Below are 13,501 nucleotides of genomic sequence, written 5' to 3' on the forward strand. Positions count from 1 at the left end.
CAACTTTATACTTCTACTGCACTACATCTCAAAGGCAAATATTCTACTCTTTGCTCGACCACATTTGTCTGACAGCTTTGGTTACTTTTCAGATTACTTCTTTTCATACCATGAAAACCATGAAGGGTTTCTTTACATGAGAAAACTCCTACTTTTACAGCTAAATAAACTATTTAAGAAGCCTCTTGGCTCAGCTGCAAAATGCATCGTCACAACTGAAAACAGGGCTGCTGTATTAATGCATCTATCTATGTCCCATAAGTATGTTGAATGCATGAAGTAGGAGCTTCTCTGGGGCCTGGCACAGAGCTGCCTGCATGAGGAGTTTCCTCTTTCATTCATTCTCTATTGCAGGGGGTTTAGCTATCAGGAACCTTGGCATGAGCTTTAGAGTAACAATCTGTGAACTGAACGTAATTTATTATGATCATGTGCAGAGTTTGTACTTGATGCATAGCGATTTGTACTTTAAGTAGCCATTTTTGGCAGCAAATGACCACTTTGAGGGCATAATTTCCTCACTAAAAGCAGAGGATCTTTCTGTAAATAATAACCCCAAAAGCATTAAAGCCTCTCTATTGGTTAGACACCAGCAAAAGCTAAACTGCTGTATATCCTAGTTTTCAATTGTGAGGTGTAATGAAAATTGCAGCTTCCTGAGGCCACTAGCCTAGTCTGACTGCGAATTTGTTTTTTTTGGTAGTCACTAGAAGGAAACCAGCAAACTGGAGAAACTCTCGCGAGATTGTTAAAGTTAGGCATTAATCTTGAATAGTTAAGGTTAAGATAGGTCGTTGGGCAGACGTTTTTGCAGATCTCAGATCAGGTTTCTCAACTTGCAGGCTCCGCTCTAGCCACAACCCTTTTTTTTTGTCTTACCTCGACCATTGAAACTGTTGGAAGTTGCAGCAGATAAGGACAAGCAACACACTCTCACAGAACAAAGATGCCAATTTAGATATTCTTCTCTTTCTGTAGGACTTATTGTGGCTGCTGGTAAACAAATCAAAACAGAGTTCAAAGAGTTTTGGGGATCTTCTTCCTCAGAAATTTCCCACAATTCAGACTCTTTCAGATGTTCGTTCCTCCACACACAAACTCACCCGAGAGAAGATTATTTAAAGTCAACTGTTCAGGTGACCTAATTAGCGACGGCTGGAGACTACAGACACTGAGCAATGAACATGAGGCACCTCAATTATGGACAGAGAGATGGAAAACTCCACCAAAAAAAGAGACTTTATTTTAGATGAGTTCCTCTTTAAAATCATCAAATGGTGGATCTGCAGTGAATACACAAAAAAAGGGAGATGCATGTTAGAAACATCTACTAAATCATATTGAATATCAAATCAAAGTCACAATATTTAAACAAGACAATAAGCAGGTAAAAGGAGCACATGGCTTTAAAGGATAACTCACACTAGACGCCGCGCTTGATGAAGACCCGTGAACAGGTCTGGCTGGTAACAGGGCAAACAGTGTAATGTTCTTCCATCCTAGTTATTGGAGCACTGATTCAAACTGGGCTCACCTGTGCCTAGTGGCTCCAGGCAGCACAGGTGAGCCGGTGGCTCCTCCCAGAGCTCATCAGGGCCAAGACAGACCAAGGCCTATCGAAGGAGGATGGAACACGGGCGGACCCAAGACCCGTGTCCGCCCGTGTTCCATCCTCCTTCAATATATAACACATGCGCAGTGTAACTGAAACTGCGATCGTGCAATGTGATTGGCTTAATTTCGGCGTTATCAGTCGCTATAAGCACCATAGATGTTGATCATTGGGGGCCTACTATGCAAACCTAAAAGCAACACCTTCTAACATGTAAAACTGAATGAAACGTTACATTTTGAAAACAAACAAAAAGGTTTTAAGTTTAGACAACAAAACTACAACTTCTTTAAGTTTAGGCAATAAAACTGCAACTTCTTTAGGTTTAGACAACAAAACTACAACTTCTTTAAGTTTAGGCAATAAAACTGCAACTTCTTTAGGTTTAGACAACAAAACTACAACTTCTTTAGGTTTAGGCAACAAAACTACTTAGTTAAGTTTAGGGAAAAACATTTTGATTTGGGTTAAAATAACTAAGAACATTGTTGGTTTCACACAGGATGTGTTTCCGGTCTCCGTGGTGACAGCCCTGTGTTTTTAAAAGTCACTGTTGTGTTCTCTTATAACTTCGTTCAGTGATCTAACATGTGAATAGATAATAAAACCTACTAGTAGGTGTAGTAGGCCCCTATTGACCCACGTCTATGGGGCTTATAGTGACTGATAACGCCTATTTAATAGCCTGACAACAGTCTAATCGGCTGCCAGATTTTACTGTCCATGTGTTGTACCCCAAAGATATGACGTGTGACCCAGCCTCTTTCGACAGGCCGTGTGACAGACAGGGAAGACTTCCAACATCAACATTTCAAAAAATATCTCAAATGTATCTGATGAATTCTCAAAAACACACAAATACTAAACAATAAACTGTATTCAATATGCAAAAACAAGGTTTTCCAGATCTTGGCTACAGAGCAACATGGTGTCCAACAACACAAGGACACTTTTTGATCTCCTAAAAATAGACGCATTTATTAGGTTATATGTTTCATTCTGCTTTTTCCACTTCTGAGGAGTAATGTAATCATGTGTCGCTCAAGCTGCAGAAGTCAACTGTTGCACTAGATGGCACCTCTGTACAACCGGCAGCCTTCACCTGTCACTTGTGACTGACAGAGAAGAGAGTGAAGGAGTAGATTTTGTTTCAGAGAGAAGAAGAGAGAAGAGTAGAGGAACCTCTGGCCCAACAGGTAACAACACAATATATTCAATATTTACACTTCATGCAGGGATACGTATCCACTGGGGGGAGATTTTCTTCTATTTAGGTATGCAATTCACACCTTCAGATCAGCCGGTAAATCAGTATGCGACACATTTATGTGACATAATAGATTAATTATAATTACTGACAATTGCTGTCCTTAAATAAAATCTGTATATCTGTGTGCAGCAACATTACAGTGTGTTATAAACCATTTGTTTACTGCTAATAAATGATAACGTTAAGTGCTAACATAGCTTTTCTTTGCATGTTGTGAAGCTGGTGTGTGAAGTCAGCATCTTATATATATTGAAAACACACAAAGACACAGCAACAATTCACTGCATAAACAAACACACAGTGTGTTTTCTGCTACCGGTGATTTATTAAAGTGATAGGGAATCAAATTTATTTATAATAATGTGAAAATCACAAATATCTATCAAGTTTTGTTTGTATTTTTCTTAATTTTCTTGATATTTAACCAACATGTGGAATTATAGCGTCTTAACCGGCAGTCTAACAGAGCTATCTCTTTCAGACTGCACAGCGACACAAAATATAATATTAGGTTAAAGGTCCTCAGGATCATAAAATGTGTACTATGAACTTTAAGATTATACGCATTGTTCACTGATTAGAAGCGCTGTTTATCAACGCAACGACGACCTTTCTGCTTGTTCTGAAACAATGAACACTTCAGAGAAAACAACGTACAACACGCAGAGAAGTAAGCAGCAGACTTATCTATTAGAGTGGCAGACTTGAAGATTTTCATTTAAATAAATGTCTGTTACTATCTATCGTCAAAGGAGGTAACACAATGGTGATTGAGCCTATGACCCACTGATGAAAGTATTGCAATATTTATATATTTGCAGTGTTATAAATGGATGTCTGTGGTGACATACCCGGAAAATATTACTTTCTATGCATGCAATTTTGAAAAATTGAAGCTCATGTACATAGAAATGAAATGTTTTTATTCTATTTCTATGCTCATGTATCAACAAAAAGACTACTAGGCTTCGTCCAAAATCCCATATGCACTACATACTCAATATGTGTACTATCGTTCAACATGAATAAACAGTAATATGTATATTTTAGGACGCAGTGAAAGTTCAAGTCAGGTAGAAATCTAACATAATCTCTGTTCGTTTGGTTGCTTCCATGGCTGAAGAAGGCCGTGTTTGGTGCTAATAACTGGCTGTGGCATTGTTGTCGGAGAAGCCAGTATTTCAATTCAGCATGTTTCCTTAATGTCTGATGACATATCATGGTCATTTTATGATTTATTACAGTAAACATATTACATATTGGTCCTTTAAGGATTGCCACTTTAAAGTATCTGACTTCAGGATCTCAATAAAGTGCTCCAAGGATGACATATTTTTGTAAGCCAACCAGGAAGTTAGCATCGCCCTGGTTCCCTCGACAGAAAGCCAATGAGATTTTTCCATTGGGTTTTTCCATTGGGTTTTTCCATTGGCAAACACACGTTTATGATACTTGCGCATCTTCACAAATGAACACAAAGTTAATGAAGTGTAAATGCAATGCCGATATGGAAAATCTATGACGCAATAGAAACATTTTATGACGTTAAAATACTAACTTTGTGTCCATCTTTTTTTGTGTTCTAAGATTACAACTCTCGTGCTGCTCCAACATGGCTGATCTGTTCTCTGATCCAGATTTGGGGCAAAATCAAAGCCTCATGTTCAACATGACGGCTGCTAACACCAGCTCCGTTTTCACAGCTATGCTGTTGCCATTGGACACAACCATCAACATACTGATGATAATCGTCGTGTTCATCACCATGGTTTCACTGGGATGCACCATGGAGGTGTCCAAGATCAAGGTGATACCCATCTGTTACATTATCTGTACATTATCTGTGTTTATGAATGATATAAACGACCACATTTCTGTACCAAAACATCTTTTTCCTTCTTTCCAGCATCACATAGTGAGACCTAAGGGGGTGGCGACAGCAGTGCTGGCCCAGTATGGTGTCATGCCTTTTGCAGCCTTTTGCTTAGCTGAGGTTGGTATTCCTGTTTTAAACATTATAAACACTTTATTTTACAGTACAGGAAGTAGTGCTAATAGACATTTGCAACACAATCAAACAGACATTGTATGAATTCATTATGGTTCCATGCTGTAGGCGTTCCAGCTGACTGATATAACGGCTGTGGTGATTCTGGTTTGTGGCTGCTGTCCTGGAGGAAGCATCTCCAACCTCCTTGCCCTGGCTCTGAAGGGAGACATGAACCTCAGGTACACACAACCTGTGTGATTATCTTCTCCAATTACCAAATAAATAGTCCCGATAAGAAATATACAACTTAAACTGTCTGCATTGTGGCAAACATGATCTTTTGGGATCTTGGGTAAACTGTCCCTTCACGGTAAAGTTCAACAACCTCTGCCCATGCTTGTTTTCACTGTAGCTGCAATAGATGATGCCGTGCCAATCAGATTGATTTAATACAGGTTCATTATTTGAGTTGAATGACCTGCAAGACATCACCAATCTGATCATAAACTATTAAATTATCATAATAAAGGTGGTGGCAAACCCCTTTACTTTCAACCGCGAGGCCATTCACCCCATTAGGCACCTTATTCATCGAGGAGGACAGGTGTGGGGGCGTGTTGTTCAGGACATTCCTGCTCTGATATCTGATCACTGAGGCTCTTATCTGGCTTACAGCTGTTCTGACTGGACGTCCTGAAGCATTAATGGAGCCACTAATGACTAACTCAAATGGATTGACAAGTCTGAAGCCCCACATGCACCCCTTGGAGGCTACAATGTGCATAACACCTCATACATTTAACAACATGCATATATTTGCTGCAATTTTTTTTAAAATATGACCTCTGAATGCTTATGGAGCTTTTATAATGATAGTCTAAGCAGCATTACTGTCATTTTGACATTTCTTCTGTACAAGGGAAAAGTTCAAGGTTAGCAGATCACCAGAAAGAATTATGATATATGAATATCCAAATCCCATAAATATCTATCCAGTCGTTTAAGTTCAATATTCATTCTTGACCTTAGAACAGCAGCTGAGAAATAAATCTTACTACAAGCTCAATAGAGCTGTTGTCTTAAAGGTCACATATTATGCAAAATGCACTTTTCCATGTCTTTTAAACATCAATATCTGTCCCCAGTGTGTCTACAGGCCACCATAGTATCATAAAAGACCATCCTCTCTCTTTTTCTCCTCCTCCGTTTGTCCGGAAATGGGTGCAGAAATAGAAATTCGTTTTTTTCCTAGTCTTCTGACGTCATTAGGCCGAAATGCAAGCCATATATGGCTTTCCTGTTTCCAGTGAAACAGAACAGCAACCCCCTCACCCGCTCCCCCCATACCCCGGCTTGGTAACCCCGCCCACGGAGTAGCCGGCTCAGCAAGCTGCGTCCGCCATTGTTATTTCGACTGTTTACTAGTAAACATGCTGAAAGGAAAACCCGCTTGTTCTGTTGTTGGCTGCAATACTCCACACAAAAGCTTGCACCATGTACCCACTTCGGATCCTCTGAAGACCCAGTGGATGGACTTTATTTTCGCTGGTGCTGTGCCCAGACATGTTTCAAAGAAGTTGTTGGTATGTGCAAATCATTTCACAACCGAATGCTGTAAATCAGGGTCAGTACCTGGCGGGATACGCTAGTTACCTGAAACTGAATATTGGATCAATACCAACTGTCCGGGATGCATCAGGAGACCCTGAAGCTGTAAGTTTTTTATTTTTTCCTTTTTTTATTATACTGTTTATTAGGGCCGGTTTGCTAGACGGAGTTAGCATGCAGTGCGGCTAAACTTGAACTTATAGTGTAATGATTCAGCTTCATTATTCAGCTTGTGAGAGGCTTTTGTTTTACGTTAAGCACCATTTCAAACCCGTAAAATAACTATAGTAGTAGGTATGGTGTGTGTAAACTGGGTCTCCATGTTGCTTTTAGTGCAACTTTATACTGCGGCCTGTAGGCACAGTCTGCTCCGTTAGCCTAACGGAGCAGACTGTGCGGAGCTAGCTGCTAGCTGTGCGGAGCTAGCTGCTAGCTGTGCGGAGCTAGCTGCTAGCTGTGCGGAGCTAGCTGCTAGCTGTGCGGAGCTAGCTGCTAGCTGTGCGGAGCTAGCTGCTAGCTGTGCGGAGCTAGCTGCTAGCTGCTAGCTGTGCGGAGCTAGCTGCTAGCTGTGCGGAGCTAGCTGCTAGCTGTGCGGAGCTAGCTGCTCGCTGTGCGGAGCTAGCTGCTAGCTGTGCGGAGCTAGCTGCTAGCTGTGCGGAGCTAGCTGCTAGCTGTGCGGAGCTAGCTGCTAGCTGTGCGGAGCTAGCTGCTAGCTGTGCGGAGCTAGCTGCTAGCTGCTAGCTGTGCGGAGCTAGCTGCTAGCTGTGCGGAGCTAGCTGCTAGCTGTGCGGAGCTAGCTGCTAGCTGTGCGGAGCTAGCTGCTAGCTGTGCGGAGCTAGCTGCTAGCTGTGCGGAGCTAGCTGCTAGCTGTGCGGAGCTAGCTGCTAGCTGTGCGGAGCTAGCTGCTAGCTGTGCGGAGCTAGCTGCTGTATTGTGTGTGTGGAGAGTTACTTGTTTTAGACTCCCCTGAAAGTACACATGCTCAAAACAAGTGGTCAAACTGTAAACTAATCCAGAAACGGTGATTAATTTGCTATGAAACGTTATGTAGCTTTCGTTTATGTTAGCACCCAGTCGCCCCGACCGACGGCTGTAGTGGCCAGCTGTGCAGTGTGTTGACTTACAGATGATAGTATGACCGCTATGATTCACCGATAAAGTTGTTAGTCTCGTATTGCATTACAAACAGTGAGTCTAGCTAGCTTTATGACGCTTTCTGCTCTGCTAACTTCATCAAACTGAATTTACAAACTTTTGGTATGTCACAACACAAGTTATACTGTATTTGTAACTTGTTGTCATAACTACTCATTTGAGATGATGTTGTAAACATGACTGTTTCCTGTATACAGGGCTGTTCTAGACAACCTACAAGGCCAGATGTTGCCTGCCAAACAGACCCAGTAGAGCAACGTTCTGTGCACACACAGTTGTCCTGGAGGACTTTTCATCCATTCGTCAGGAGTAAAGGTTTGTAGTCTTACATGTTATGACCATTTCAGAATAAGTTTAAAACACAGTGGCAGCTTTTTGTAGTTGTTCTTCTAATTTTATATAGATCGGTGTTTTATATTCTGTCATGGGTTTCATGGATATGTACAATTGTGTTACAGGTGTACAGGCTACTGTGTCCTGCAAGGACTTTCGTGGTGGCACAGACCCTGTTCTGTATGATGAACCCCTGCCGCTTTTCACATCCACCCCAGCAAAGAGGCCAGCAAAGAGACCTCGCCTGGAACTCCGCAGTACCACACAGGCCGGAATTACAACGCGGATCCTGCGCCTAAGAAAGCCCCAGCACCAGCTCACAAAGCTCCTGTATGCCAGATACCTGTATTGGCTGTAAGATTGGACAATATACATGTATTTAGTAAACAGCGTGTCAGGAGCCAAACTTGAAAACTTAGTCATGTTATTATCAGTATGTCCCTTGTTTTACTTTGTACTTTTTGATGTGGCTTTTTACATTTATTGTAAGCAATAAGAAATATCTCACAACATGAAACACTGTGCTGTCATATACCAAAGATAAAAGCAATACAAATTAAACAAAAAAATAACATGTTCAACTACGGTCTGAATGCAACAATCATTGCAGCCAAAATCTTGTTGCCAGAGACAGTAAAATACCTTTTCATTTGGATCCAGCCATGACAACACACTTGAAATATTATATAATATAGTATAATAGTATTGTATTTACATGCTGCATCAGCCACCATTGTTTCAGGTCAGTATAAGCTGCATTTTCAGAATTGAAATAAAGTGGAAATCACAAGTTTGTGCTGAGTTTGAAGCACAAACAAATGCCAATTCAGCTTTAGCAGTGTGGTTTGTCAAAAATGTCTTTCTTATTTATGGGTTCAGTGAATCCTTTGTTTTTCTATTCATATATTATGAGAATGGTGTTCTATTGATTGAAAATAACAATAAAGGCTTTACAGTATCTGTAAAATGTGTCATGAAATCATGTTTAATATGAACAGTATCTGCTGATGTCAAACTTAGCTACAGTATATACTAAAAAGTAATCACGTTCTTATTTTGGGGCATTATTCTGCAATATCGTGGTGTGTAATGCCATTCATGGTGTGTGGTGAACAGTGTAATGTAAGGCCCACTGAAGTAATGGAAAGGAAGACTGCATAAAATTTAACATACAGGTATTTATTTTCATGAACAACATTAGCATTTAATTGTACTTTTTGATTAAAATTATGATGATCAAATAAGTAAGAAACCACTTACCGCTCTATCGCCCTTTGGTGCAAAGCACCATATTCAGCCCTGTAAACATTATATGCGTTTTGCATCGTGAACAAATTTAAACATACAGGGTCCAACCCAGGATGTTCAATCATGCAGGAGATGTTGTCCGGCAGCTGCTCCATCCGTCTTTTAACCTAGAGTGAATGACATATGGTAAGCCTCATGGAATGTGAAAAATATGTCTAAACACACAACTAAATATAGCTAATAAAAATGTTACCTGTTGTGTCTCCCAGCAGCAGATATTCTCAGGTTCTGTAGGCATTTTTGCACAATTTCCACATGTGCACCTGAACAAATAAATAAAAAATGTGAGCATTTCAACATGTGAAGCATATGATACTATAAACCTGACAGAAGATGCAAAAAAGCTGAGGTGAATGAGCAGTAAGCTTTTTTCCCCACACATTTTTATCGCACAATATGATAGAATATTCGGGATATATCAAGTAAAATATACCTTACCAATTGAAAAACATGCAACGTACGTAGAGCCTAACGTTCACTAAATTACACAAATTACAAAATTGGTTATTGACCAAATACCTCACAATAACGTTACCTACAGAGCCGTGAAAGTAGCATTAGAGCTGACGTTAGCTACCGTTAGCCTCCGTGCTAACCCATACATAAAGTTACACAACAAGTTGAACTAACCATTGTGAAATGTCTTGCTGCATTCGAGGTGGAAGTGCTGCTGCTGCTGGGGCCTCTTCCTCTTCATAGTTTGAGTCGGTGTTCGACTCAGGGTCAAACTGAACAGTCATATTCATAGCTGTTGTCATTATAACATTCAGAGTTGTTTACTGTTACCAAGGTATCAAGCCGAGGGGCGGGGGGGATGGGGCGGAGAGCTACAGCCGGTTCCGCAGAGGGGGTGGGGCGCAGCAGCTCATTCTCATTTAAAGCTACAGACACAGAAATCAGCACTTTTGGAAATGGGCTGAAACAGAGGTTATAGAGACATGCTGGAATGCATGATCTGATTGTTTTTTTGAAAAAAAAAACTTCAGAGACATGGTTTGGAGGTGTCTGAGACCTATAATAACTAGTTTAAATGGAGTATAATATGTGACCTTTAAAATCTGAGGTTCAATTCTTGACCTTGGATATTGGCCACTTAGCAACTGTTCTTATCAAAAGCTCAGATATTATAAGGACCTGTTGGTGAGATTATTTTCTAATCAATAGAATAGTTTTCCAGACCTTTTGACCCTCTTGGTGGGCCTAAACAAAAGGTCACCAAAATAAAAATCATCCAGAGCCCTTTGGTGCCCGAGGCAAAACTTATACACCTACTGTATATGGCCTATGCCTTAAAGCTGCAGTAGGCAGAATATTTTTGGCACCATTGGGCAAAAATTCCATAATAACCTTTCATCATATTGTAATTCAAGTGTTCTGAGAGATAGCTAGACTCCTGCACCTCCTCATGGCTCTGTTTTCAGGTTTTAGAAAATCTAGCCCGTGATGGGAGACTTTGACCAATCACAGGTCATTTCAGAGAGAGAGAGCGTTCCTATTGGCTGTGCTCCGGCTGGTGGGCGGTGCTTGGTATTTCCTCAACAGATCTCAACATGGCAGCCGTGTCACAAACCTTCTCATTTTACAGCTAAACAGTACACTACAAAATGTTTCTGAAATTTATCTGAAAGTTATCTCCCCGTGTGTTTCCCCTCAGCATTGTGATGACAACCTGCTCCACGTTGCTGGCTCTGGTCATGATGCCTCTGCTGCTCTACCTCTACTGTCAAGGCTTCAACCTGCAGAACTCCGTGCCTTACGTCGACATCACCGTATCGCTGCTCTTGATCCTCATACCCTGCGGTGCCGGCATCCTCATCAACTACTACAGGCCACAGTACGCCAAGACCATCACAAGGGTTAGTGCATACCCACGATGATTAATGGTATTGTTGCAAGGTGCGGTGCAGGAGAGTAAGGTGAAAAGTCACGAAGAGAAATCATCACACTGGCAGGGAAGTATGCTTGAAAAATAAGGCAGACTTTTATTTTCAGTCTGTAAAAATTCCATCAAACAAAGGAAAAACACATGGAGGGAAAATCATCCTCTGCATTCAGTTACACAGCTCACCACATGCCTGGTGCTGCTCTTTTTAGCACTCTCCTTCCAAACTCTACTTTCAAACATGGTCATATAACCTAACAGCCCGCCTTTCCAGTTCAAACTGGCTTATCAGGCGAGTACTGCCATCAGCTCAGACTGGAGACACCTGCAGTGAGAACCTGGGAAATCAGAGCACACCTGATTACACTTGGAGCCACTCAGTCCCTGTCAGTCAATTAACCCCTTAACTACCCACATAAGGAAAAACAAAGACAACTGTGATCAACCCCACTTGGCTTTACCAAACAGTTAGTGAGGGAGTTGTTGCTTCCTCACAGGTATGTCAAATAAAATAAAATTAACAGGCTACAGTTTTCATGATTGATTTGTTGCTTCCTGTCCTGCAGGTAGGCCTCGCTTTCATGATGATTGCCGTGGTGGTGATCGGCACCATTTCCAGCATTGCAATCGGAGCCTCCATCTTGACAGTGCTGTCTGCTCCCCTCATGGCCATCGCTGCTCTCATGCCCTTCATAGGCTACACCTTCGGATACATCATCTCCTGGCTCTTCAGACTCAACCAATCGTGAGTTATCTGGTTAACATCGATCGTGACGGGTAGTATTAGTCATGTCAGAGAACAAAAAGCCTTCCTCTATGTATCCCGTGACTTAAGGGAGCGGAGGACCGTTGCTATGGAAACAGGCTGTCAGAACATCATGCTGTGCTCCACCATTCTGAAACTGGCATTTCCCCTGGAGGTCATCGGCCCTCTGTACCTGTTCCCCATAGTCTACATCTCCTTCCAGCTGATGGAGGCGGCGCTGCTCATCGTGCTGTTCAGGTGTCACCAAAGGTTCACTCTCAAAGAGAAGAAAGGTGAGACTGAAACCAGGTTTTTAAAGAGTTCATGACCACATTTTAAGACCACACAAACACACTAACGTTGGGGTTTAATGGCATCTAGCTATATTTGTGATCCACAATCACATTTAAATGACCTTACCTTTTTTTCTCCTCCCCCTGCAGGTAGTGGGCCGGCAGTGCAGGTCGATGCTGAGCTGGCTCACCTACAACACTAACGCCGGCCAGTTCAGTCTCTGCTCAGTTTCGTCTTTTCTTTTTGCATGTAACACCTTTGTTAAATCGGACAAGGCGATCTGCTCTTGACTATTACTTTGCTGGGAGGATACGGTAATCACCGTGGGACATCAGTAAAAATGCTCTTGAGATGGATTTGTCTTCAGTGGACTTTATTATAAACTTCACGCACTGTGCACATATACACTTCAGACAGGAAGTAAAGTGTCCTTTTGGGTGTGTGTGTGTGGTTCTGTAACCAAAGAAATAAAGACTTAAATGAATATCAATTATATATGTGGAGCCTTACACACAACACTGCAGCATTACTCCACAGAATACAGAATTATGTATATAATTTCACCATATAACTAACATTACTAAAATATATATATAATAATAAACTGTTATCCTTAATACTCTTACACCGTGCTATCAATTAACATGATAAACAACTTTATAGCTAATAAAATAACATTCAATAATATGCACTATCTCTTATGAACACATGGCTATATTAGGCTTCTAAACATCACCATTTCACTCCATAACAGTACGTACAGCATCGCTACACATTGCATGAAACATAAACACCGTCGATACAGAGCTAACTCTGCTAACGAGCATGGCTAACAATTATGCATCCCTTATTTGGCACCTTAAGACATATACCCAAACAGAGAAAGGAAACTTACTTCTCAATGGACGCACACAGGCTCTCACTGTCCAAAATGTCCAAACTGTGCCGTACTAATTACGTAGCTCAACTACTACAACAGCTCACTTGACACGCAACTCTCTGGAGCAACAGAAAAAGGAGACGATTTACCTCTGCTACGGAGGATTGATTGACAGGCTACCCAGCCAATAGAAATGCGCCGTAGGCGAGACTTAGCAAAAAGACAGGTAATGATATAAACCAAGGCATAGATATTCAAGCAACACAAACTGAGGTAGATAATACATGAAAGGATATGAAATCTTCTTTACAGCCGCCCCCAAATATGGCGGCCCATATTTGCAATCAAGGAGAAGATTCACTTAGTCAATGTCATCGTCTGAAATGCAAGGGAGCTTGATAAGGCGTGCGACCGGCCTCATATA

The 13,501-nt window shown here is 41.4% G+C and overlaps 1 protein-coding gene and 2 long non-coding RNA genes across 3 annotated transcripts; 1 reads left to right on the plus strand and 2 right to left on the minus strand.

Annotated features, from left to right (window-relative positions):
• Positions 1-1,203: 1,203 nt before the first annotated feature.
• LOC119477099 lies at positions 1,204-1,930 on the minus strand. The gene is made up of 2 exons (XR_005204175.1): positions 1,423-1,930; positions 1,204-1,283 (listed from the first exon to the last, which is right to left on the minus strand). It is a non-coding gene; the product is annotated as an uncharacterized LOC119477099 (long non-coding RNA).
• A 131-nt stretch (positions 1,931-2,061) lies between these two features.
• Positions 2,062-12,411, plus strand: LOC119477097 (sodium/bile acid cotransporter-like). Its single transcript, XM_037750965.1, has 8 exons — positions 2,062-2,808; positions 4,470-4,689; positions 4,789-4,875; positions 4,999-5,111; positions 10,931-11,132; positions 11,725-11,903; positions 11,994-12,196; positions 12,347-12,411. Exons 2-8 carry the CDS (start codon positions 4,495-4,497, stop codon positions 12,397-12,399), a joined length of 1,032 nt encoding a protein of 343 aa, XP_037606893.1. The 5' UTR covers positions 2,062-2,808; positions 4,470-4,494; the 3' UTR covers positions 12,400-12,411.
• A 142-nt stretch (positions 12,412-12,553) lies between these two features.
• LOC119477098 lies at positions 12,554-13,207 on the minus strand. Its single transcript, XR_005204174.1, has 2 exons — positions 13,093-13,207; positions 12,554-12,650 (listed from the first exon to the last, which is right to left on the minus strand). It is a non-coding gene; the product is annotated as an uncharacterized LOC119477098 (long non-coding RNA).
• Between the last annotated feature and the right edge of the window lie 294 nt (positions 13,208-13,501).

Source organism: Sebastes umbrosus, chromosome 18 (assembly GCF_015220745.1).
Source record: "Sebastes umbrosus isolate fSebUmb1 chromosome 18, fSebUmb1.pri, whole genome shotgun sequence".
NCBI lineage: Eukaryota > Metazoa > Chordata > Actinopteri > Perciformes > Sebastidae > Sebastes > Sebastes umbrosus.

Coding starts and splice junctions, on each gene's coding strand:
- LOC119477097 (XM_037750965.1), top strand. CDS start 4,495: ATGGCTGATCTGTTCTCTGATCCAGATTTGGGGCAAAATCAAAGCCTC. Junction 11,904..11,993: donor CTCTTCAGACTCAACCAATC/GTGAGTTATCTG, acceptor CCGTGACTTAAG/GGAGCGGAGGACCGTTGCTA. Junction 12,197..12,346: donor CACTCTCAAAGAGAAGAAAG/GTGAGACTGAAA, acceptor CTCCCCCTGCAG/GTAGTGGGCCGGCAGTGCAG.